The following is a 25,669-nucleotide window of genomic DNA, read 5'->3' as shown; positions in this document are numbered from 1 at the left end:
AACATTCAGCTGGTAGGGTTAGAGTTTGATGTAAACGACATGAAAGCATGGATCCTTCCTACCTTATAACAGCGGTTTAGGCTGCTGGTGTAATAGTTTAGGGGGCTATTCTTACACTTGGGGGCCCTTAGTACTAAACCATTTTAAAAGGTTGGTCTAAACACCACAGCCTCTCTAAGTCTTGCTGCTGACAGCGTCCTACCTTTTATGACTTCAGTGTGCCAATCTTCTCATGGCTGCCTCCAAGCAGGAAAGTACACCATGTCACAAGGCTCAAATCATCTGGGTTTTTTTACATTTTTGTTTTTAAACAATGAGTTCACTATATTCGAAAGGTCTCCACAGTCACCTTATCTCAATCTGATAGAGCAGCTATTTGATGTAGTGCAACAGGTGTTGTGTCAATATGGAACAAAATGTCTGAGGCATGTTTCCAGGGCCTTGTTAAATTTATGCCACAGAGAATTAAAGCAGTTCTGAAAGCAAAAGGAGGTCCGACCCAGTACTAGCAAGGTGTAACAAATAAAGTGGCTGGTGATTGCATATTAGCGATGTTTTCTGACTGAATGACGTAGGGAAATTAAATGACAGTTCAGACTCCCTTGAGCACCCTTTATGCTTTTACTTAAGGAGGCAGTAAATGGTCAGATTGGGGGGAAAAATGAGCCAATCATGTTGCGTTGACACGTGCACACAGTAGAGGTTCGAGACTGTTTCAGCTGTGTGGTGGCAGACGTTTCTAATTATTATCATACAATACCATGCTTATTAGAGATGGAGGTAAAACCTCACATGCATAGTAGGTAAGTATTATAAGACAAAAGCTTTTTAAACCTTTTGTTGGGGGAACTGGTTTTATATATATATATATATATATATATATCCCAGTGACATTCGAATCAATGTTATGTCTCCCTTCTCGTTCTTTTTGATAGTGGCTTTAAGATAATTTCTCAGAAGCAGCATATTGAGCAACATGTTGCGTGTGTGTAGCACGGCTTATTTAATGATGACTTTTTTGTGCGTGTGTCTCTTATTGAATTAGTACATGTGTTTTACTTGATGTGTGCTTTTTGTTTGAGAACATTTCTACTTTATAGGACAAGTTTTGCCATACTTTTCAAGGAACAGGAAAAATAGTTTTACATTTTAATTGTATCGTATATTATTTTCATTCTTAAACCACAAGTTTAGGAAAAATGAGCAGCACAGAACCACCTCTAGTAAAAACTTATCTGAAATAATGAACTCCTAAAATAAGGTTTTGTAACCAGTACTGACACCGTTTCCATCGTTTTGTCAGTATTTCCCATCCTAACATTTTGGATGTAAACTTGCCTGAAACAGATTGAACTGGATCCTCAAGCCTTCAGTCAGATTGTCAGCTTTGTGTGGCAGAAAGAGGGGGGTGTGCGTATGTGTGTCAGGTCCTCTCCATCCTTCTCAGCTGATGTAAGATGGCTGTGGGCCCGCCCCATGGCAAAGCAGATGGCCAATTAGAGAGCAGCAGGAAGTGCCAGTAATTACCCTCCAGCCCTCTCTTTCCTGTCTTCCTCTACCACATACTCTCGCACCAACAAATAAGGAGATTGAATGAATTAGTGAGCACTGCAGTGACACTGCACCAGGGTAGACGGCTGTACACAAACGCACACACAGAAGCTTCTGTGCGCATGCACACAGACACACATAGGGGAGCTGTGATCCTCTAGCAAATGGACGTTTCATATAATCCTCCCTCCTTCTCTGTCTGTCTGTCTCTGCCCTGCGTCACTGGTGTAATTAGGTGGTTCAGGTCTCTCCCTTATTCACTCGCTTTCTCTTAGATGAGGAAATCTACACCTGTAGCGAGACAACAGGGAGGTTTGTGGAAAAGAGATTGTAGCACGGTGCAGGAGGACGGACAAACAAATCTTCAGCAAGTTAAAAAAATAGAGCTGAATAAAGCAAAGAAAGTAGGCTTTCACGATGTGAAGTCTGCAGCTTTTCATTATGACAATATTAAGTACAATAAACAAACAAATTCTACACTTAAATTCATAATTTTTCCCAGGTTTATGGAGAGCGTAGGTGCTGGGGTTAGAGCACCGAGGTGGTTGGGGGTTTTCTAATCATCTTGTATATTAAATTATTGGCTAGCTTTGGCTTTAAATATAATAGGATATGTTTATATTCATAAGTAACTAAACTGAGTTTCTAGAGCAGCAACAGTAATATATACAGCAGCAAATATCTTTCTATAAAAACCTCAATTAACTAAATTCAAATTCAAATTTTATTTGTCACACACACACAACCATACACAGTATGACATGGGGGGTGAAATGCTTGTAGCTGCGCAATGCCCGACCATTAAATGACAGAAAAAAGATTTACAGTATTTACAATTTACTACAAAATTTACAAATTAACTTAGGAATTTACAGTAAAAATAAAAATAAATAAAAATGTGCAAACAGCAGAGAGAGATTATAAAGATTATAAATTATAGGAAATTATAGGAAATGTGTGGTGGTGCGTGTGGTGATGTGATGTGTGTGAGAGTCCAGTCTTATAGTGATGTGTGTGGGAGAGTACAGTCCTACACCTGGTTCAGGGCCCGAATAGCCTGGGGGAAGAAGCTCCTCCTCATTCTCTCTGTTTTGGCCTTAAGGGAGCAGAAGCGCTTCCCAGACCTCAACAGTGAGAAGAGTCCATTGTTGGGATGGGAGAGGTCCATCATAATCTTCCTAGCTTTGGACTTGCACCGCTTGGTGTAGATGGACAGCAGGTCAGGGAGCTCTGATTGAATGATGCGTTCGGCTGAGCGCACCACTCTTTGCAGATCTCGTCTGTCCTGCTTGGTGCTGTTCCCAAACCAGGTGCAGATGTTTGCCGTCAGGACGCTCTCGATGGTGCAGCAGTAGAAGTTCTTGAGCACCTTCAGTGGCAGATGGAAGTCTCTAAGTCTTCTGAGGAAGAAGAGACGCTGACGGGCTTTCTTAACCTGGGTGTTGATGTGGCAGGACCATGACAGGTCCTGAGTGATGTGGACACCCAGGTATCGGAAACTGTCCACTCTCTCCACTGGCGTGCCACTGATGATGAGGGGTTTGTAATTCCTCGCCTGCTTTGTGGTGAAGTCCACGATCAGCTCCTTAGTCTTGCTGATGTTTAGGAGGAGGTTATTCTCCTGGCACCAGGTCTCCAGGTTCCTAATCTCCTCCAGGTAGGCCGTCTCGATGTTGTCGGAGATCAGGCCTACAACAACAGTGTCATCAGCAAACTTGACAATGGAGGTGGTGTCTGATGTGGCTACACAGTCGTGAGTGTACAGTGAGTACAGCAGGGGGCTTAAAACGCAGCCCTGAGGCACTCCAGTGCTGAGTGAGATGGAGGGGGAGACTTGTTTAAATATGCATAGGTGGATTAAAAATGCTGTCTTCCTAGAGCCAAGTTTACAACAATCTGAAAAGATGTGTCATGTTAAAATGGAACAGAACGGGTAGCATAACACACTGTTCAAACAAGCAGATAGAAACGGAAGATTTCACATTTTTCTGCAAATTTACGCCTCCTGTCCAGCAGGTTTGAGAGAGAAGCCTTTGCAGTATTGGGCTATTACTCAGGAAGGTTTTTGTTGAACTTGAGGACGAGCTAAATTAACAATTCTGGTTACCTTTCACTTTTTTCCTGGTTTGGAGTATTTCTTTTGCCTCTGTGTTGGCTGCAGCTCCAGAAACCAAAAGTCATACTAGATAATGGCTGTCATTGTTGTTTTGGTGTTTTGTTTTGTTTTGTTTTTAATCTCCATTTTTTATTAAAAAACAAAACAAACCTTAAATCTTAGGTATGATGTATCTTGACTCAAAAGCCAAGGGTCATATGGTGCATGTTCATAAAGTTTATGTTCTAATTGTTTTTCAGGCAACCATTTATAATTCATTTATAACATGTTTGTAAATATAATTTATCTGTCAGTGTTGGTAGAAATGCCAGCCAGAGACCATCTAGAAAACTGCAGTACAATAACGTTGCCTTTTATAGTAACATGCTGTAATGCCTGTGAATGCTATACTGCAATATAGAAGAACAGCTGGGTAAGGTGATAGTTGATTACTCAGCAACAGCATGTGAATTTTATCTGAGGTAGTTGCTGCGCTGGGGAAATGAATGCAAATCTTACTGAGTCTGTGTCTCTGTGGTGTCATCGCTATGGAGCTGTGGAGTTGAGTTGGCTTCACCACAGTGATAAAGCACACACACTGAGTCATTCTTCATTACAGTTACCCCATGTGACCTCTGACCTCAGCAGTTGCATGGCCTCTTCCCATGGTATTTAGATGGAGTAGTTTAAAAGTATCGTGTGGTTTAGACCTGCAAACCGTGCACAAACGCACTAGTGTAAACGCACGTTGCTACATGACTTGGACAAATCCTCAAACAAGGATGTTGGTTTGGAGATGAGGCGGGTGTGTAATCTTTGTCTAAAGTGCAAATACTGCACTGTCCATAACTGAGCTTCACACTAAACCCTGTAGCACATACACTCACACATGCATGCAAACCGCTGCACCTGTTGCTACAGACAGACTTCTTCGTTTGATTTTGTGTGTTTTTTAAAACCACATGTGCAGAAATGCTAGCACTGGAGCTCCGTTTTAATTCATATTGTTAGATTTCAGAGGTGGAGACTGTCTCTACATGCAAATGACTGTATTGCTACTGCTTATGAGTGTTGGCTTAGTTTATTCTTTCTGCACATAATACACATCTTCATTTAAATATTTGCATACAGAGACACTTTTATGACTGACAGCTGCCGTACATCGCCCCGATGACTCAGTAGATTTTTAATACTAAACATCTGTAGCTCAGTTTTTAAAAGGAACACGAGTGCCTTGGTTTTCTTGTGCTCTAGTCTCAGGCACTGAAAATTTTATTTGGGATGGAGAGAACATAAATAATGAAGGTGTGTGCTATACTTGGGGCTTTGTAAAAGGTGGCCCTTCTCTTCTGACTGCAGGACATTAATGGGTATATTGTTGGCAACACCAGTGTGTAAAAACCAAACATTATTGTTCCAAACATTTGATGATAATGTAGCACCTATTAGGTGAAGGCCCACACCATAAAACCACATTGTCCCCCATTCATTTCCACCAAGGAAGCATTGCATGTCACATGGCTTAGACTCCCCTGTATGTATTTCTAAAAATAACTGAATTATGAAGATTTACATAACTGTTTTAGGGATTAACTCGTTTACTGATGTGTATACTTAAGCAATATAGAATTAGTTACATATGCACCAATTAAATTAAATTAAAGCTCTAATAATCATTATTATTATTTATACATAAAATTATACAATTTTATGTATAAAGCAATGTCAGATTCAACAGTGCATTGGTGAGCAATGGTACACTGATGCACTGGGACAGTAAACCCAGAACAGCATAGCTGACTTAAACAGATCGGCTCATTGTCACAAATACTGGCTCTAGCTTTTTATGTCAGGATCTTTAAATACCTATTTATGATAATATATTGTCTGTTATTTTACCAGAGTTCTTTTACCTCCCTTAATTATAAAACAGCTGAAATGTTAATAATATTTCACATCACTTTTTGGAACATGGAGGAAGTGCAAAATTAATGTGGCAGACTAGATGATCATCAGCTGCTAACCTCAGTAAATCCCATCTCAATGCTAATGTTCAGCTCACTTAATATGTGTTTAGTTATTTTTATCCATCTTGTACAGCTGAACATGTGTTTTGCTAAAGTTCCTCAAGTGGAAATTATATTATGTTATTAAATACTTTATTACTGTGGCTGAATTTGAATAAACCTTTTTTGTTTTGTCCACACAGATCATCAGAAGCTTGAGAGAGAGGCTCGTATCTGCCGTCTCCTGAAACACCCCAACATTGGTGAGTATCTGACCAATTAATGCAATCCTTGTAGTAGTTATCTGCAGCAGAGAATTTCAGAAATAATGTTTGTGAGGCTTAAGATGTCTTTGTAAATAGAAATGGTTGTTAAAATACAAAGAAATAAGAGGAAAGAAAAGCGAGTGATTTGACCTTGAATTAAGATATTTTTGTTATAATATTATTGTGGTATTTCAAAGCAGAGCTGCAAGTGGGTGACTCTTATGTAATAGATCATTTGGCGTGTTACACATACCACATACTGTGGTTCTGCTAGGATTTCTGGAATATTTAATTAATGCACTTAAAGTCTTCATAATCTGTTTATAGAAAACAGAATAAACACTCCAGTAACACTGGCATAATGTTTAACTCAGACACGTCAACTATACGATGATGGATCATTTGAGAGTCAGCATGCTGATTACATCCAGGATTGATCTTATCTGAACAGCTATGAAGCAATTCAAGGAAACTGGAGATACATATCTTGAAGGTTTGACTGTAGGCCTCTTTTCCCACCAGTAATACCTGTAAATCAATAAAATCCCTTTAATTTTAATCTGGTGACCATCTCCATTACTAATCTATAGGACAGACTTTTTGAACACGCTGTAATGTGTAACTGTATGTGCCGCTGTCACATTAGAAATAAACAGAATCACAAAGAACGCACTGAGTGGTAAAATAAATACATCAATTGAGTTAATGTATTTATTTTCCATCTTGTGCTTGTGATGATCAAATCACAAGATTAATCGTTTCCTGGAGCATTGCTGTCGTATCTTATTTGCAGCAGCAGGGTTTCATTTTGTTCATTTTTTTGAAATAATCTCTGGAGATCTCCGTCACCCATTCCTCTAATGTCTCTGTGGTAGGCAGCGGTTGAGTTGTTGGGTTGATAACAACTTTTTGCCTGTACCAATGTTTGGCTGTTAGATTACTAACGACACACTGATCAGGCTCGTTTGCACCACTTTCTGTTAGCGAAAAACTACCCTTTGTAGCAATCATGGAAGTTATGGCGTATTATAAATGATAACAGAAACATTTGTTGATGACATCGCCGTCGCTGATTTAAAAACAAACGATATGAACAGTGCCGTTCAGAATAAGAGGTCACAGAATCAGTTGTGCGTGAACTTTGGTCAGTTTTTGGGAAAATCAGGTCAGGATATTTTCCACAGTCCTTTCTTTTTTTGCCTTGTATGTAGCACACAGCAGGAAATAGGCTGCTTCAAACGCTTTCGCACTACTGGAAATACTCACAGGCGAGGGAGCTGCATAGATAGAACATACAGGAGGCAGCACGTGTGACGCCCACTCGCTAACAATGAATGCACCAGATTATTAACTGCGATATTCACACTTCAGCTCAATCCGACATCACACGGAGTTTGTGCTTGGGTGCTAGAAGGTTTAGACCTATGGTGCATGTGTGAAGATGCCTTGAAGCTGACTTTTGCTGCGTGTGTGTGTGTGGAAAAATTAAGATAATCAAAGCTGACTTGTGAGAAATGCTCTCTGCCTTCTTTACATAGTGATATTTATTTTTATTTTTTTTTACCTTTCTGATGGAAACCCATATCGCAGTGATATGAATTATACATCTCCTCATAGAGATGTTCAGGAGAGATCGGTAAAGGGCACAAAGGGGAAAATGACAAAATCAATGACACCTTTCTCACTGCACTGCTCATTTCTATTTTCCTCATGTCCTAGTTTTCTGAAAAGCCCCCCCCCTCCCCCGGCACTCATTTGTCCCTCACCTACTTTTCCTGTTCTTTCCCTTTCTATATACATTTCACTCTCATGTCCTTTCCCCTTTTTGGCATATTTTGGCATCGTATATGTTCAAACTTTAGACAAAAGAGGGCACGAAAATGAGACAGATGGAGAGACGAAAGCAGGAGTAGGAGACAGATGGAGGGAGAGCGAGAAGATGGGAGGAGGAGTAAAGAACAGTCGCTCTTGTTTCTTGCTGCAGGGGCCATCCTACTTCATCTTATTATACAACTGATATTTGCTTTACATAACAATAAGTTTCTTTCTTGACACTAAACCTAAGCTGTGTCTCAGGCCCATCCTGTAACTCGTGGATTGTGCAGCCTGGATCCTGCTTCGTCATTCTGCTGCTGTTTAGTTAAGTTGACAAGCTGAGAGCCGCGGTGGTTACTGCATAACCGCAGAATGAACTCATTAGTGCGTTCGCTACTTCTGTTTCAGACCAGGGGTTTGGATAGCTCAGCAATCAGGAAACACAAAAAATAACATTTCCTAGACTGGTTCTGGTCTTTGTGGGTCTTTGTTTGCAATTAATTATTTTAGAGGTTTACGTTGGGTCTTGTTTTGTGCTTTCTTGTTAAGAATGAGGATGTTGTGTACCTGAAACAGGCAGCAAAACAGAAAAACAAAATGCTGTAAGTGGACATGTAAAAAGAAGGAAAGAGTGCATGAGTGACTGCTCTCTGCTTGGGACAAAATACCCCTGTTTACAGGTGTCCAAGTAGTCTAATGGTTTAGCATATACCCTGGTTTGTTATTGCTCCACATGGTTCCTATTTAGTCACCACCAACTATCATAGACTCTCCCAGATTGTCTAAATACATGTACTCTTTTATGTCCTTTCTTTATCACCAAATATGTTTGAAGTAATGTTAAACCTGAAATAATAATCACTTAATTTGGATAAAAGTGGGCTTTTGATAGTTCTTTACTGTTTTGGTCAGACATAGCTTTAAGCAATGCTATCACAACCTACAATTACAGTTGCTTATAGTCGCTCCTGCATGCTAACCCTACTGTGTCCATTATAAAGATGTATTCTAAACCACCAGTAATTTTGCCCCAAACAAAGTCCATTCCAGAAACCATCACTCAGTTGCAGTAATTGCAGGGAGAGTATGGTTGAATTAAGTGCTCACTAATTGCCTAATCATTGGGTGTGCTCATATTGCTGTGGTTAAGAAAGGAGAATCGATACATCACAATCATAAATGACATTTATTTTACTCCATGTCTGCCTCTCTTCTCTTCACATATTTATATTTGAGCTTTCACGTTTACGTGAAGCTTGACAGCCAAACAGAACAGTATTTTTATTTTTTCTCTTTCACTTAGCTGTCAGTCTCATTTCCCACCCTCTCTCTTGCAGTGAGACTCCATGACAGCATTTCAGAGGAAGGCTTTCATTACCTAGTCTTTGACCTGTGAGTATCTTCTGCGCGCACACACACACACACAATGACATTTTATCCATGCGTGTGACTGCGGTTTGTTTGTGTATGCTAACAACTTCTCTGTTATTTAACTCCCTGTCTCTCTCCGTCTCTTTCTTCGGACCCTTCTTCCTTCCCTTCCCCTTACAGGGTGACAGGAGGAGAGCTTTTTGAAGACATTGTAGCCAGGGAGTACTACAGTGAGGCTGATGCCAGGTAAACACCCCTTAATGAAGCTGCTCTTCCCAGACACTTTGTAAAATATAAAGAAATACAAAATGTGATGATTTGCAACTGATTTGAATTCTATATTAATTTGAAAATGGTGCAATGAAAACATATTGACTGGCATGTTCATAGTTGTGTTTTATCACCTCTTCAAAAAACAAAAATGTGACGTAAAATCCTTGCTCGATAAAGGATTTTCAGCTGCTCAACAGTTTGGAATGTTTTCAGTGGATTCCAGGTTTGTTGCACCATTATGCTCATTTAAATTCAGTTATTGTCATCCTGAAAATAAGCAAGGTCTTACAAAGAGAAGACATTGACTGGATGTCAACATTTGTTGCTTCAAAACCTAAATATATACATTATTTGGCATTTATGGTGCCTTCACAGATGTGCAAGTTATTGATGCTGCATGCACTAAAGCACCCTCAAACCGCGTTGAATCCATCAGAAATGCTGGCTTTTGAACTGTGTGCCAAAAAGAAGCTAGATGCACTTTTTACTCTGCAGGACGTGCTCTTTGCTTCTGTGTTCACTGAGAATGGTGTTCTTGGGCTTCTCATTTACATTTACAGTTATTAGCCTTGTCCCTCGTCTGTAGAGAGGTTTTTTCAGATTGTCTGAATCATTTAAGATTCTGTATCATAGATATTGACATTCCCACTTCTTTGCCATTTTAAGTTCAGAAATGATTTTACTTTTGCAAAATACTGGATGGGAAAATCATTAATGTGGTGATATTCTCCATTTTTACTAAAATAGAGGATATCGCTTAATATGCACAATTGTGCTATTGACCTGTTAACCTCATTGGTTGTGCGATATTACACTAAGTTTTGTACTTCAGCCTTCTGCTCAGAACCTAGCTTTTGTTTTGTTTCTGGCTTTTATAATCTGAATATGTGACGCAGCACAAGAAAGGCTGGTCAGAGATGCAGACTGAGAATCTGGCTGTGTACAAAAACTGCCAAGCAATGATGCAACCAGACTTTCCTGTATTTCTGTGGTTTAGGTGAAGTTCTCTGTCTGAGGAATCTCTCAAAACTGTAATGTAGTCCAAAAAAAAAAGTCCAGCAAAACTGGAGCACAACCACACACATGCCTAAAGGTAGAACCAGACCAGTGCACGGCAAAATATGCCCCCTTTATGAAGCTGCTGACATCACTGAAGTCTTTATCTATTTACATTGGTGTTAAACCACAATAATTTAAAGACTGGGACAATGTGGCATCTTCAAGGTTAAGAAAGATACATAGATTTATTTTATTTTATTTTTTTTTCAAATTTGGAAATTTAAGGAAAACAAAATGAATTTTCAACCTTATCCTGGTTTTCACATGCTGTGCTATGGATGTGTTTATATATGTAAAAATCATCCTCATTCTCAACATTGTGTTGTTTGTGTACTGTTTTTCAGTCATTTGAGTTTTAAATGACTTACTAATAGCCCAATCTTTTTTGGTATATGGGTTTTTTGCATGCAGACACACGGTACTGCAGACAAACAGCATAATCCCATTAAATATATAAATACTCTCATTTTATGAACACACAAGCACACAGCAGTGCATGTAATTGGCTTGCTGGTATTCTTATCAGGAAATGCATTTACTTGTCAACAAGTTCATTGGTTCCCCACTCTCCCCCTTCTCTCTTTAATCACATGTCTCACTCTGTTTTTTTCCCCCCCCCCATTATAGTAAAAATGCAGTTCTGTTCTTTTTGTTTTGTTTATTTATTTGTTTTTGTTTTGATTTAATAAACTGACGTTTAAATGAAACTTTGTTAAAAATATACTGTCATATCGAGCACCCTCCCGGCTCTGTTAGCAAGTGATAATCAATCAGCTAGAAAGTGTGTAATCCAGCCTTGTCACTGCTATATTATTTAGAAGTGAGTGCAAAGGGGTAGAGAGTAGCACTCTCCAAAATGTCTCAGCTAGCAGAGCACAGCAAATGTTGCGTCGTTGGCTGCAAGAGCAAATATAGGTATGCGTTTATATTGTCTGTAGTCTGTGTATAATAACCTACTGTGGATAAGATTGAATAATCTGTGCATCTTAGTGACCTTGAAAGACTCATTCAGACATGTGAAGTTTAGATTAACTTGTCTTAAAATAGGAGTTGTATAGGACCATTCAAATAATACTGAAACAATTGCACAGTCAACCAACAGTTCTGACTATCATTGCCTTTTTATGAAGCAAAAAACGCCAGTTCGGTCCGCTCGGATCTGAAGACTTGTATTACTGTTCACTGAATGTGGTTAGGGGACCTCACCTTGGCAACTTGTGAAATTTTATTTGGCATTTTACATGATTTTCTTTGATTTTGTTGGTGTTGTCTCATGTAATCTTTCTGTCTTTGTTTGCGCTATCCTCCTGTGGCTGTGTGGTGGGCAGATTATGAGTTCTGTCTGCAGTTAGCGTAGGGGTCTTTGTTCCCACATAAGGGGTGAACAGACCCACAGAAACCAAGCCATATGATTTAAGCCTGGGCTTCACTCTTTGTAGGCAGGTGACATCTGACCCATTAACCTGAACATGAGCATTAGAGAGTGAAATCATCACCCGGTGCCACAGTGTGTAAGACAGTAAGAGGATGGTCTTGTATGGGCATGTAAGAAAATTTCAGAAGACGCGTAATGTGCCAACACACTCCACAGGATTGTGTGAAACATGCTTATGAGCCAGTGTTGAGAAATAATGGCAACGATATCGGTGGCAGCTGAATTGACGCCCCCATTATTAGAATTGCTACCGGGATACAGATTTATTGACTGGATGGTTCAAGCCTTCCCACATCAGATACGTAGTATTTGTTCTTTAAGCTACTGTACCTGGATAATGGGTTTGAAACGTAAAATTGATTGCTTTTAGGGATCACGGTAGAGATGCAGTTAACAGCTAGTGTGCTCATTAATTAATCGAGTTAACTGTTTTAACTGGTTAACTTTCTTGGCCGTCAAGCGTCTATTACATAAGCTTTATATCCACAGTGACGTGTTCATACTGCTTTTTAAAATACAGCTAAGAGTCAAAAAGGTGCAGTTTTTTCCAAAAGCTGTAGCAATGCAGTATTAGTGTTTTGCTTGGAAAACGCTTATAGCTGGGTCTTTTGGCTATCATTCCATCACTACATCTCGCTTTTTGAAATGTTTAATTCATCACTCAAAAGCCAGTGTTTCCCACACATAGACTTTACTTGGCAGACTGCCCAGGTATGATAACTGCAGCCTTGCCAGCATTATTTTCTTTTCCAGTTGTCCAAGAACGTGAGGTTGTCCGTGATTGATTGTGACATTTTCGCCTCACTCTTATACTGAAACTTAAATCACTCCTAACTAGCTGCTAGCTAGTTAGAAGTTTTCTTCTTTTCCTCAACCAGTTTTCCATACTAGGACGATATGGTCCTTAACCCAAGGATCATATAAGCTACTTGGAAGAATTATGTAATTTGGCTGTCTTATAGAATAATTCTCATTTTTCAGGAAACATTCGCATTTTCTCTCTGGCCCAAACTGGTCGAGGAGTTACACTAACGTGAAACACACATGGTCAAATCTAGCCAGGGACAGATTTTTCTGTCTGTGTTCAGACAGTAGTACCTTTTGAATGCTTTGTGCTACTGTGATACACCAAATAACTCTGTAAAGCTCGTTTTCTCTTCTTTCTCAAACTGTATGATTTTTTTGTCTCACAAACGTGCATGTAACATAGGACTGCCACCGGGCTGAATCATTCAGCTGCCCAATAGTCAAATGGACTTCAGCTGACTGTAGTCCTTATTCTGCTCTGGAGATCAGTCGCAAGCTAGAGAGCCACTTCAACCAGAACCTGCAGCAGGTGGAGAGCTGGCTCTGCTGTTACGCAGATGTGACTAGAGCTGTGCAGCAAAGCAAGGAGCACAGTTTCCAATGCTGTCTGATGCAGTGGAGTTGGTTCTTGGGACAAGAGGTTAACTGAAGAGGCAATGAATACAACGCTGAATGCTGTTTTGTATTTGTCACAAGGGACTGGGCAATTAAAATATTTGCAGTGGAGCACACACACTACATGCCACAAATAGAATCTATTTCTGTGGGAAACGCTGCAGGTTGTCTGAACTTATTTTTTTTTGTCTATCTCTGGAAAATATGTAATCCGTTTGTGCGACAGCTCCAGTTTCATGTTGCCAGTTGTCACAGTGATCAAGTACGATGTCTCGTTGTTGGGGTTTTTTTTTCTTTTTTATTTCTAATGATGGCTATACCATGCATCCTTTTTTTTCTGCCTGGCAGACGAGTCATGTGGGGTAAATGTGTGGTGGGTTTTTTTTTTTTTTGCAATGAAGGGTGGTGACTGACACGTCTCACTCTCTCTCTCTCTGTCCCTCTTCTCTCTCCATAGTCACTGCATTAGTCAGATCTTGGAGAGTGTCAATCATATCCACCAGCATGATATTGTGCACAGAGACCTCAAGGTGAGTGGCTGCCCGTTTCCATGACAACCACACTCTTACACATGTACACACACACCTCTGCTCGTGGCCATGGCAACATACAGATGGCTCTCAGTTGTTCCATCTCTCTTCCTCTCCCTCTCCGCAATTTTTGCTCTACTGCCGTCTACTGCCCCCGCCCTCCTCTGTCTGTCGTCAGATCTGTCATCCTGCCTGTCCTTGACCGGGACTGTGTGTGTTTTTTTTGTGTCTGTGCGTGCATAATCACATGATGTATGTTCATGTTGAGCAGAGAGACTGTGAGTCATGATCACGTGGAAGGGTTCGCCTCACCTATGGCAAGGACTCAAGAGCTCATACGTGCACAAGCTCACTCGTGAGGGGGCTGTGTTTGGGCGGAGGCATAGACGAGCGTGACATCACACCACCCTTCAAGCGTCAGATTTGATTTGTCCCAAATTGCTGATGGGTTGAGTGGTAAAGAGTAGAGGATGAGGATGGCTTCTCTGTTGCCTGCAGTTTTACGTTTAACCCAGTTTAAGTTGATGAGATGTTAATAATATATGTACTGAATTTGAAACTACGAAGTGAGGGGCAGGGGGGTAGGGAAAAAAACCCGCTATCTCAAGGGATGTCTGAGACACATGTGGGCGGCTTTTGTACGTGTGCACACTATGTCAGAGAATAACCTCGAGCACTGCCTGTCTGATTTGTTGGCCTTTTATCCTGAGTGGGCTTTTTACTGCGGCCCTTTATGTCCCGCTGCCCAAACAACGGCCATTTACAACACTGCCACACACGCCGCCTCGCGCTAAGTACACTTTCCATTTAGCATGCAGTCTGCAGCTCTACCTAAATGACTCCCGAGTGGTTTCCATGGCTACGGACCCATGCCCATATAAGGTGTTGGGGAGATTCTCAACTACTTATCCTCTCCCTACCTCCTCTGTCTCTCCATCACGCTCTCACACCTTTATCCCACCCCCACATGCTGTGTCGAACACATCAAATATAAATATTTCTGAGGAAAAGCTTTACTGAAGAGTGCCTTTAACTGCCTGTCTCTCACTGTCTTGATCTCTGCTTTGCTGTGTGTGTGTGTGTGTGTGTGTGTGTGTGTGTGTGTGTGTGTGTGTGTGTGTGTGTGTGTGTGTGTGTGTGTGTGTGTGTGTGTGTGTGTGTGTGTGTGTGTGTGTGTGTGTGTGTGTGTGTGTGTGTGTGTGTGTGTGTGTGTGTGTGTGTGTGTGTGTGTGTGTGTGTGTGTGTGTGTGTCTCAGCCTGAGAACTTGTTGTTGGCCAGTAAGATGAAGGGAGCCGCAGTGAAGCTGGCAGACTTTGGACTTGCTATTGAAGTGCAGGGGGACCAGCAGGCTTGGTTTGGTAAGAAAACAAAAACAGTGACACAAACACGCATATCAAATGAGCAGGTTCTTTACCTGATCTGTTATTCTATCTGGGTGTTTAGCACTTGATAGTTCCTACACCGGGCATAAATCACTGCTGAACAGGCCCTCTTTCATACAGCAAGCCACATAGATTCACATCTGCTGCTGCTTTGAAGCCACAGAATATTTGCAGGAGCATTGATTAAGAGGCTCACTGCCACTTTCCAGGTCATGCTTAGGTCATTGTATCTTGGCTAACAGCCAAGCTGCCAGCACTTGGCTGACTCTGTGGCGGGGATGAAATGATTAATGGGTATTTGCTAGTGACTCTACACTATCATAATCTGGCCCTGCGTACGGGTCGCTATAATTTAAGCTGTTTATATAACGGCCTGAAAGTAGCCTTTACCGGGAGTTTAATAAAAGTTAATTGTATCTTCTGATTTATCTGTTGGGCAGGGTTTGCAGGCACTCCTGGCTATCTCTCCCCTGAGGTCCTGCGGAAGGACCCTTACGGCAAGCCTGTGGACATATGGGCCTGTGGTGAGTTTTGACACCTGTGTGTGCCTCGGGTTGAATGAACCTATTCAACAGCTTTTAAGTATCATTTAAAAGTAAAACTGTTTTCGTAGGGGTTAATGGGAATAATAAAAAAAGCATGATGATCTTGCAGCCTCTCTCAGAGAGGTGACTTCATTGTGCTTATAAAGTGTTGCAATAACTAAGTTTTCCCTTTCTTACTGTTGCATTTCCTTGTCTTGATTTTATTCTTTGCTGCCCACGGTAAATGGTATTGTAACATGATCTTTCTGAATCACTTCTCCCCTCTTTGTTTCCTGTCAGGTGTTATTCTCTATATCTTGTTAGTGGGATATCCACCATTCTGGGATGAAGATCAACATAAACTCTATCAGCAGATCAAAGCTGGGGCATACGATGTAAGTGTGTGTGTGTTAGGTGTGATGGGTGCAGTGCAGGGGTTTGCTAAGCAGTTTTTGAACATTTAATAGTGTCCAATTGAGATGTGGTCCAAAGCTATTGATCCTATCAGGGCCTTCCTGACGCATTGCAGAGGGGTGTGTGTGAGAGAGAGTGTGTGAGAGTCAGAGAAGGGGTATTCTCCTCTCTCAGTCGATGAATAATGAAGTCACTTTTCAGCCTGTTTGCAGGGATTTGAGTTTTAAAACTGCAGCATGTTTTCTGTGAATCCAAAACCCTTTTCCCCCCTTTCCATAATCTTCCCTATTTTAATGAGTTAACTCAAGCACTGGTTTCCATATGGCATGGATCTGCTAGAAACCCACTTGATCAGCTGACCAGAAATCTCTCACAACTGACGTATCACTTATTTCTCCCATTTCCTCAGTTCCCGTCTCCAGAGTGGGACACGGTGACCCCAGAGGCAAAGAACCTGATTAACCAGATGTTGACAATTAACCCAGCCAAAAGAATCACTGCCGAACAGGCTCTCAAACACCCATGGATCTGCGTAAGTATTCACCTAAATCACCACAGAGTACATTATGGAGAAACCTAGGGATTTACCATATTAAAGCCGTCACATAACTATAACTCGGATTCATACTTGCCCTGAGAATCTGTTGACTTATTTTGTTCCATTTTTGTCCCCTTACAGCACCGTTCTACAGTGGCGTCCATGATGCACAGACAGGAAACGGTCGAATGTCTCCGCAAGTTCAATGCTCGCCGAAAACTCAAGGTAGGCTTTTCAGGCTTTAAACCAGCCTTGATTGATTACTTTTTTTTTATCCTGTGGTTTTAAAGGGCTGGGACAAAATATCAGTGTGGAAGTATACCACATCTCTTCCTCTTGGGAGATGTGATCTATCAGTCAACACTTTTATTAAAAGATGTAGGTGCTCTTAAAATATTCATCATTCCACTTTGATCTGTCAACATTTCATGGCTCGAATGGGGCACATGGCAGAGAAAGATGATATAACTGAACTGAATTGAATAATAATAACAAGACACAGCAATACAACAGTGCAGTGAATAAGTAACTAATACCTTGTTTGGTGTATTATATGTTAAGCTACACAGATATTGTTGTGCATCTTAGATAATAGTGCAACGTAGTTGTGATATGGGTATTATTGTGCGTGACATTTCATGAGTTAGTTATTGTGTTAGCATAGAAACGTAGCACAAATATGAGGAAACTTGTGTTTGGACGATTATTTCTGAGTTGTAACAATGCAATAGTGTCAGAAAGCTCGAGTTCACTCTATGCGTCTGTTTTTGGAGACTATTGAAAATATTTTAACTCGCTGTGCTGTGCATCTCATTCATTGTCATTTGCTGTTGAGACCTGCCCTGTCTATTGTATCATTTTGACATATATTTTGGATTGTGAGGTTTAAAATGTTAAGGTTTGTAAATTACGCTGCTTTGAGGGGTTGATATCAACCATCGAAACTATCAGCCAAACCCTGAGATCAAATGTCTGCCAAAGTCTTTGATCTTCTAAATTGCTGCATATGAACATTTTACTTTTGAGAACCTCTGCTTTTTTTCCTCTATTGGAAACATTTTAAATGTCAACCAGCTCCAGTTACTGTAGTTTGCATTCACTGCCACTGATGCAAACTCATGCCTCAAGTATCAGCTATTTCGTTTTGCCGCATCATTTAAATTAATTTGCATAGAGGAATGTAGGGCTTTGAGATGCGAGAATGTACAGTTAAAGGTGCATCTCCTCAGACAGCATACAAGTTTGGGTTGTTTTTTTTTTTTTAAACATTAGGCAGAGTTTTACAGACAACATTAAGTAAATAAAGAAAAACGCCATGCTCTCATTATACCTCCCCTCACTTCTCTCTTCTCCTTCCTCTCCTCCTCCTCCTCCAGGGAGCCATTCTCACCACCATGCTGGTGTCCAGAAACTTCTCAGGTGGGTGTGCCCTTCGCCCTCAGCCTCCCACGCAGCACATGCAGAGGGAGTGGAGGAAGGAAAGTGGATAGAGTCCTCTGCACCTTTTTTAACCCCCTCACCACACACGCACACTCACCCACTCATTCTCAAAATAACAATGTTTTTGTGTGCGCCCAGGAGTTTGCTTGCTTACAACATTAAACTGAACTGAAACACGAAGCTTCTTTGTGATATGATAGAAATATTGTATTACTGAATTATTATGAGTGCATTATCATGTATGTTAGCAGCCTAAAATCTGATATTCTGTCATAATCTGTTCCAGATTATATGTGGGTGCCAGTTATGTCCTTGTCTGTGCTAATGTATCTCTCCCTGTGTGTATGTGTGTGCGCGCGCGTATGTGTCCCTCTTTTCTGCTGCCCATGGAGCATGTTTGAGAGAACAAAGCCTAGACTTTAATGAGATTTTTCTTTTTTAATGTTTGGGGGAAAGTGTGGTGTTATAAAACCAGGTGACTATTAAGATTCTGTGTTTTTTATCTCAGCCTGCTGAGAGTGACTTGTTTTCGTTGAAGCCTTGTTCTCAGCCTTTAAGTAATTGGTCAGTCGATGGCTAATGATTTCAACCCTGGGCCTAGGAATCCACAGGGGTGCACGTCTTTGCTTTGGCCCGTTTGTATCAAAGTCTAAGATGCATCTGGGCTGTAGCCAGCACCCCCTGTAGCTTTCTCGGCCCATGACTGAACAGCATGAGATCGACCTGCATAATTTCCATAGCCCCTCCCAACTGTAGCATTTCTATCCAATAGTGGGCCGGCAGCATACCAACTCTGCTGCTGCCGCCTCCTCCACGGCCTCACTGGCTCAGGAAGGTACGTCCCAGAGACACGCCCATCCACTTCCTCTTTACATACACAGCTACTTTCTTTCATGGGACAGGGTTGGCCCTCATCACCATCCCCCAAATCCTGCATGCAGCCTTAGCGAGCATCCTCATCAACATACACACCCACAAGCATGCATCCCCTCACAGATTTTGCTCATTTAGGGGTTTTGTGTAGCAATCATGTAAATAAGCTTCACTTGAGTTTACGTCAGCCTGCACTAAAAAGTGCTTTTTACATTCACACATCAGCGCCATTCAATCGTGACCTCGTAACCCACATTTCATCTTCACTTAGTTATGGCGTCACTTCCAGCAAGCTCCATCCTGACCTCCAGCTGACCCCTTACGTTTCTGTGCTCGCACAGGGCGGACTGGGGCAGGGGATGAGGAGGGGCATGTATCCTGGGGGCGGGAACTCACATTGCAGGGGGCCGGCAAGAGCTGGGTTGGCGTGCTGCCATCGTCGGACCTGGGTTTGATGGGACAAAAGAAGAAAGTTGGATGTTGAGGAGCTAGAGGGGAGAATAACTGAGACGGAGGATGGGAGTGCTGACTTCAGTGCCGCTACTGTTGAAAACATCACCGTTTCTTCCCGATGAATCACTTGAGGTTAAAGGCATCCCACGTCTCAACTCCCCCTCTGAAGGTCTGTTTTAGTACTTTCAAAGCAAAGTTCCCCTTTGAGACAGGAACCCCACAAGCTAACGTGGCAGCAAGTCTGCCACATTAGATGGAGGGATTGTTTTGAAAGTATTAAAATCAGATTTTCCTCTCATCCTGCCCGGTGGAGATGGGTGGTGAAGGTCGGCGATTCCAATGGTGGCTCCATGGATTGAGTACATTAGAAGCAATGTAGAGCAAAGTGGATTCTCTGTCTCCCTTTTTAGAATGGAGGATCTTTTTTGCTCTGCAGTGTCTATACACTTCTCCATAGGATCTGTTTGTAGGCAGGATAAAGGTAAAATGTTTATGGGGAGATAACTTCACCTGAGACACCTAAGGGGAGGCGGGTGTTAATCCTAGGATGTGTGATTGGTGCGCTGAGATTCGGGGTGCCTGTGGTGCTTTAATTGTCAGCTAAAGCCCTCCGAATGCGGGCTCCTTCACTGAGACTGGACCAAGTTGCCTGTTTTGTAAGTTTCTGTAAATATGTGTGACATCATCACTCCAGATTGGATTCCTCATCTCTCCTCCTTTTAAGTCATCCATAATCAAGATTTTTGTTTTTTATTTTCTTTTTCTTGGCTTTTGGCTTTTGGTCCTCTGATGATGTCACTCATCACTGCAAACCTATAACTGCTTCCTTGCACTTCTCTGAGGCAAGGCTTGGCCGTTTGCTCATGATGTTTCCTTTTAATGGCATTATAGCAGAATGTGACAGAAGTGTGGGTTTGAAGCATCTCTCTGTGTTTCTAATTCGGTTTTTGCCTTGCTGCCTTTCGCATGTGGGTGTCCTGTGTGGTTAATTCCTACAAAATGTTCTCGGGAGACACACCTTCAGATGCTTTCTAACACATTTTTCCTTTCTCATCACCGAGCTAGAATCTTGCTCGAGTGGTGAAGCCCTCCTCCTGTGGGTCACCTTGACCTTTACCCATCTTGCCATGTTAAATTTGTGCTAGAGAGCATGTGAACGTGGCAGTCCCATGCTGTCACATTAGCACCCTGGTGACTGCTTGATAGAAGATGTAGCCAAATGAAGAGCAGATGTTTGCACTGTGAACAATCAGCTCTCCTTTCTCAAGTTTTTGAATGAAAATGAAAACTAAAAATTCAACTTTAAAATTTTTTATTTTTTTTCCCTTTGGATGCTGCATGGCCAGGCCAAAGTATAAGCTGCTATCAATGCAACAGCCAAGATTAGGGAGCATGAGTTTTCACTTGATATTGTTTGCTGCTGTAAATGCTGTGCCCCTTATCTCTCCTCTCATGTATTGAAATACTAAGCCCTCTCTTACAACCCTCCCCCCTCTTCCCTCCCCCTCTATCCCTCTCCAATTTCCTATTGGAAGGTAAGAAACTCAAGATAAGATTTTTGGAACCTGTGTGTGTTGGTATAAAAACAAGAGAAAAGCAAGCAAGAGAGAGTTGAGAGCGTTAGACTGAGAGGAAAAGTGACTGGAGCCCTTAAAGGAAATCAATGATTTACATTAACCTATCTCATCACTGTCAGTCCTGGCGGCAGTTTGAGTCTGGCCATCATTCTCTTTCTAGATCTGCTAGGGTCTTCCAGGCAGGAAATGGATTGAGGAAGTTTACTTTGCTCTCAGGTTTCTCTTATATCCCCAGATGGCAATGAATGGATTATGATGTGAATGGGTTTTGCAGAGTGTAGCAGCCTGTACAGCCAAGGGGCGAAAAATGCCAGAGAAATCCATTAAATGCATGTTGTGCTTTGGAAACATCTAAGCTTACTTTGTCACAGTGACTGAGGTGTTGGGGATTCATAGATGTACTGTAGGTTAGAGGTACGAACGAACTATCATCATCAGTAAATCTTAACTTTTCTACCTGTTTCTCTCCCCTTCTATCCTCCTTTTTCCCACAGCATGCAAAAGTTTACTCAACAAGAAGTCAGATTCTGCTAAGGTAAGGTTCTCTTCATCACCTCTTTGCCCTCTTTTGTTCTGCTACATGGTGTCCTATCTCTCTGTCAGCTGACCTCGATTTTCTGCCTTCTGTTCTTTTTCTGTCTTTCACAGTCTTTCTTTTGCGCACTTTTCCTCCTATTATTTCAATGAATATCTTTTGTTGTGCAGTAGTTATTATTCATTTTAAGGTTGTTTTTTTTTTCATTTTCACATTGACCTTGTTTTATATCTGCAGAGGAGTTTCTTTCTATGGTTTTTAGATCCCATAATCCTGCAGTCCTTTCCACAAGTTTTTAACATTTTGTTTTTTAAACCAACGTTTTCACTCATAATTTATAAATATTAGTTCCCTAATGCTGGTTTTATTCTTTCACCTTTAGTCAGTTTCAGTCAAATGTCTGCTGCTCTGTTTCCCGGCAATCTCCATCAGCCTCTGCTGCTATTAAGCATCTCGCTCCCCACTCCTCTTTTTCTTTTCTGCCCCAGGGGTCACTCTGTGTAGTTAAGTGGGAGCGGCATAGAGAGTTAGTGAGGCAGTAAAAGGGATGATCTAGAGGCCATTCTATGGCACTCACCCTCTCATTTACCCTGTTAACTCTCAATAGCCCGGGAGCTTCCACCAACATTAGCCCCGTTTCCTGAAAGGCGTGTTTCAATTCTAATGCATCTTTCTCTGTGTGTGTGACGTATGTGTTCACTTTGAGTGTTTGCGTTCTCGTCCCAGCCTTCTACCAACAACAGTAAGAACAGTATAGTGAGCGCCATCAATGCCCTGAAAGACACCAACATGGCAACGAACGCACAGATGGTACAGTAGGCCGCCGCAGTGTCAGTTCCTGCCTCTTAATCCCCCCTGTCCCCTCAGTAGTTGCATAGTAACCCATTGGGCCTCATCCTCCATCATCTGCTTGTCATCCTTCATCTACCACCCAGGAGGTCTTGCTCTGTAACATCCCCTGTCCCAATAAGCTTACCAACCATGGTGCACATGTGCTCCTGATTTAGGTGAAACACTTTTAGAAATGATTTAAATTTAGTTTAAAAAAAAAAATCTAAACAGGTGCACACGTGCACCCTGTCAGCCACAGGAGCATGACCTTGTTTGCAGGACTGTGTGCACCTAAAGTGGCAGCTCGTAAAGCTGTCGAGACCCCGTTTGGAGACCTCCACCTGTTAATATCAGAGTACAATTCAGTCTTATGTAATGGCCCCCATGTTTATATTTCTATATAATCCTCAATCGGCTACTTTCTTATCTTTTTCCCATCCTAACATCTTTCTTTGTCATCTACATATTTTAGCCAGCTGTTCTTTGTCATTCTAACCTCACACCATCCATAACATCCCCATTGACATCCTCATTGTAGTGAAAAACTTGACCATTGTGCTCCAATCCAGCACCTAGCATGCTGTGGTTTTGAGAAGCTTTTACTAGCATGCATTAAATTACATCTTGTAGTGTTGTGGTTGGATAACACTGTCGGGTTGGTTTGGTAGTGCTTCTCAACTGGAGGTACAGGTCCCCCAAAGACACAGATATTATGTTTAAAAAAACGTCTAATAGAGAAACTGATGATCAGCTCAAAGAGCAGTTCCCCAGTTATGTAATGCATACACGGTAAAACTGCACAGAGCCAATCAACCTACTGTTAACCTGCAGCAATTATCATGAAATATTACCCGTTTAACTGAGCAAAATCTGAGCAGCTTCTCATTCTCAAGGGTTTGTTATTTAGTATTTTTTTAATATTTTAAACTGAGTAATAATAGTTATTAAGCTTTTTATTTATGGATTAGCACTCAGGACTCAAAAGTACAAAACTCCTTCCATAAAGTAATTTATGCATTTATTGGTTATATGAGCAGAATTGAAAACAAACAGAAGGACAGACTGTGTGGTGAAAGGAAAGAAGCTCCGTCCTGAAATGGGACAAACAGTTGCCAGATCTCGTGGTACTTCTGGGTGCAGCCTTGGGCGTTGTATTTAAACTGTTCCAGTTTAAAATGGGACGTTAACTCTTTGACCCAGTGCTTGTGGGACTGTGGCCACATTTTCTTTGCTCTGTGAAGTCTCGGGTCAAGCATCAGGTGTCTGTTTTGAGGTTATTTAAAAGCTAACAGAATCTGCGTCTTTTTTTTCTTTTCAAAGTAATATTTATGATACTTTCACACATAAAACAGAAAACTGCAGCTAATGCATTTAATTCTCCTAACTGTGTTTTGTAAAACAATAACGCTGTATGCTCTCATTATCTCGGTGTAGTTCCAGTAAAATCTGATAAATGATAACAGACCAGAAATGATGAGGCTATTAATTGATTGAGTGAGCTCTCAGCAAATGATTCCCCTGTGTTTCGTTTTCTCTGAGAGCATCTCTGTGTTTAGACCAAACAAACATCTGAAGATGCATTTTAGTGTGTGACCAGCGTTTGGGGAAATTACAAACTCTTTTCTGGTGTTTTATAGACGAGACATTCATTAGTTACAGCCCAAAATAAGTGTCTCCTCTCCATTGCCACGGGTACTCTTGAAAGTTTTGGATCCACTAGCTGTTGTGAAGATGTTTAAGTTTTGGCTGAGGTAAAAAATAAAGGGGCCCACTTTAAATCCAGTTGAGAGGCACTGTTTAAGGACAATATTTTGGACTAACTGTTTTGTTCTGTATCGCAGGAATCTCAGAGCACAGTGGTGCACAATGCTCCCGATGGAGTCAAGGTGAGATGTATGTTTTGTGTTTTGTTGTTTTTATTTCTGTCTGGAAGCCCGACGCAGAGCATCACACGCACCTGATGGGCTCGATCCTGCCAGATCCTGGCAGCGTTTGATTTCAGCATGTGTCTGTCTCTTTCCTCTGCATCTCAGGGATCAACAGAAAGCAATGCCACCAACGACGAGGAGGAAATGAAAGGTAGGAAAGGTACTCCAGTGTTTTATTCCCTTTATCCTGTTCTCTCTTTCTGTCTCCCATTTAGTGAGTTTTTTTATTTATTTATTTTTGGACTGTACTGACTGGCAGGTGTGCTGAGATACGCGTGTCTGTCACACTTTTGACTGTGTCTGTCGTGTGTGTATGTGTGTATTTATTGTGTGTCTGGCTGCGTTTTGTATGTGTGTTCTAGCGGACAGTACGGCGCTGAGTCAGGGCAGCGCCACAGAGGAGATGCCCCCACTTCTGCCCTCACCTCAAAGCTCACCTGCCAGTAAGTTTATCCATGGCAACCGGAAAGCTATACGGGCGCCTCTGGCCAGGACATAACACCCCCCCCCCCCCCCCCCAACCCCACCACCACCTGCCCCCCCCCCTCACTCCCACCCTGGCTTTCTGTAGTCACCGGCAATAACGTCTTACATCTCTGAGCCCCCACCCTCACTCTGATCCACCAAGCTTTTTTTTCTTTTAGGGTTCCCACTGGTTTTAGATTTTTGAAATGATTCACCTTTATGTTTGGCTTTTACAAATTTCTGTAGGTTAATTCCAGTTTATTGCATTTTTGATCTTAGTTTGGTAGTTTTAGCATAACGACACCATTTGGCCATCTTGTAGCAACGGCTTTCCAATTAATGCTGTGTAACACGGCTTAAATAATCAGTTTTTTAACAGGATCATGGGGACACGACAGCACTAGCTTGCTCTGAAAACTATTATTTTCAGTAGCATTTGCTGCACATTGACAAATGACAGATTCCAGTAGAAACAAGTCATTGAATTAAATGACAAATCTTTATTTCCCCAGTAGCAAAACTATTTCTTGGACCCAGGTTTCCATTGAGACGTTTCAGTATTCAGATAATTAATATTTCATTCACCGTACCCACAAATGCACAAAAAGATTTTCCTCCCTTTTGCTCTACTCTGTCAAGATGATCCCAAACTGCTTCAATAATTTTAAAAACAGTAAACAGGCAGATTTTAAGTGCTTCAAGTGAAGTCTTCTGACTGTGACCACACGATCAGCATCATGTTCTCTTTGAAAACCACCAAATCACTAAGTCACTGCTTTACATCTTGGGTAATCGGTCAATTGTGTTTTTGGCCTATTGGATTTCACCTCAACAGTGCCACTGCATTTCCAGATATGAGCAGTTACTTTATATGCAGTCTTATTG

At 41.5% G+C, this 25,669-nt stretch overlaps 1 protein-coding gene across 15 annotated transcripts in view; it reads left to right on the top strand.

The window, feature by feature from the left end:
* Window positions 1-25,669, top strand: part of LOC146512465 (calcium/calmodulin-dependent protein kinase type II subunit gamma) — a 42,009-nt gene that overhangs the window by 5,489 nt on the left and 10,851 nt on the right. For 3 of the 15 annotated variants that reach the window (XM_085169731.1, XM_085169736.1, XM_085169738.1), the window contains 16 exons: window positions 5,856-5,915; window positions 9,071-9,125; window positions 9,285-9,350; window positions 13,751-13,823; window positions 15,080-15,182; window positions 15,647-15,730; window positions 16,031-16,125; window positions 16,554-16,676; window positions 16,824-16,907; window positions 18,059-18,101; window positions 18,895-18,957; window positions 21,520-21,560; window positions 22,287-22,370; window positions 24,233-24,277; window positions 24,425-24,479; window positions 24,682-24,762. In XM_085169731.1, the coding sequence (XP_085025857.1) occupies window positions 5,856-5,915; window positions 9,071-9,125; window positions 9,285-9,350; window positions 13,751-13,823; window positions 15,080-15,182; window positions 15,647-15,730; window positions 16,031-16,125; window positions 16,554-16,676; window positions 16,824-16,907; window positions 18,059-18,101; window positions 18,895-18,957; window positions 21,520-21,560; window positions 22,287-22,370; window positions 24,233-24,277; window positions 24,425-24,479; window positions 24,682-24,762 (1,155 nt within the window). The remainder of the gene's footprint in view (window positions 1-5,855; window positions 5,916-9,070; window positions 9,126-9,284; window positions 9,351-13,750; window positions 13,824-15,079; window positions 15,183-15,646; window positions 15,731-16,030; window positions 16,126-16,553; window positions 16,677-16,823; window positions 16,908-18,058; window positions 18,102-18,894; window positions 18,958-21,519; window positions 21,561-22,286; window positions 22,371-24,232; window positions 24,278-24,424; window positions 24,480-24,681; window positions 24,763-25,669) is intronic. The other 12 variants (XM_085169732.1, XM_085169739.1, XM_085169733.1 and 9 more) reach the window with 11 other exon arrangements.

The sequence above is a fragment of the Neolamprologus multifasciatus genome, chromosome 8 (assembly GCF_963576455.1).
Source record: "Neolamprologus multifasciatus chromosome 8, fNeoMul1.2, whole genome shotgun sequence".
Lineage (NCBI taxonomy): Eukaryota > Metazoa > Chordata > Actinopteri > Cichliformes > Cichlidae > Neolamprologus > Neolamprologus multifasciatus.
Note: the sequence above shows the minus strand (reverse complement) of the source record. Positions and strands in the feature narration are given on the sequence as shown.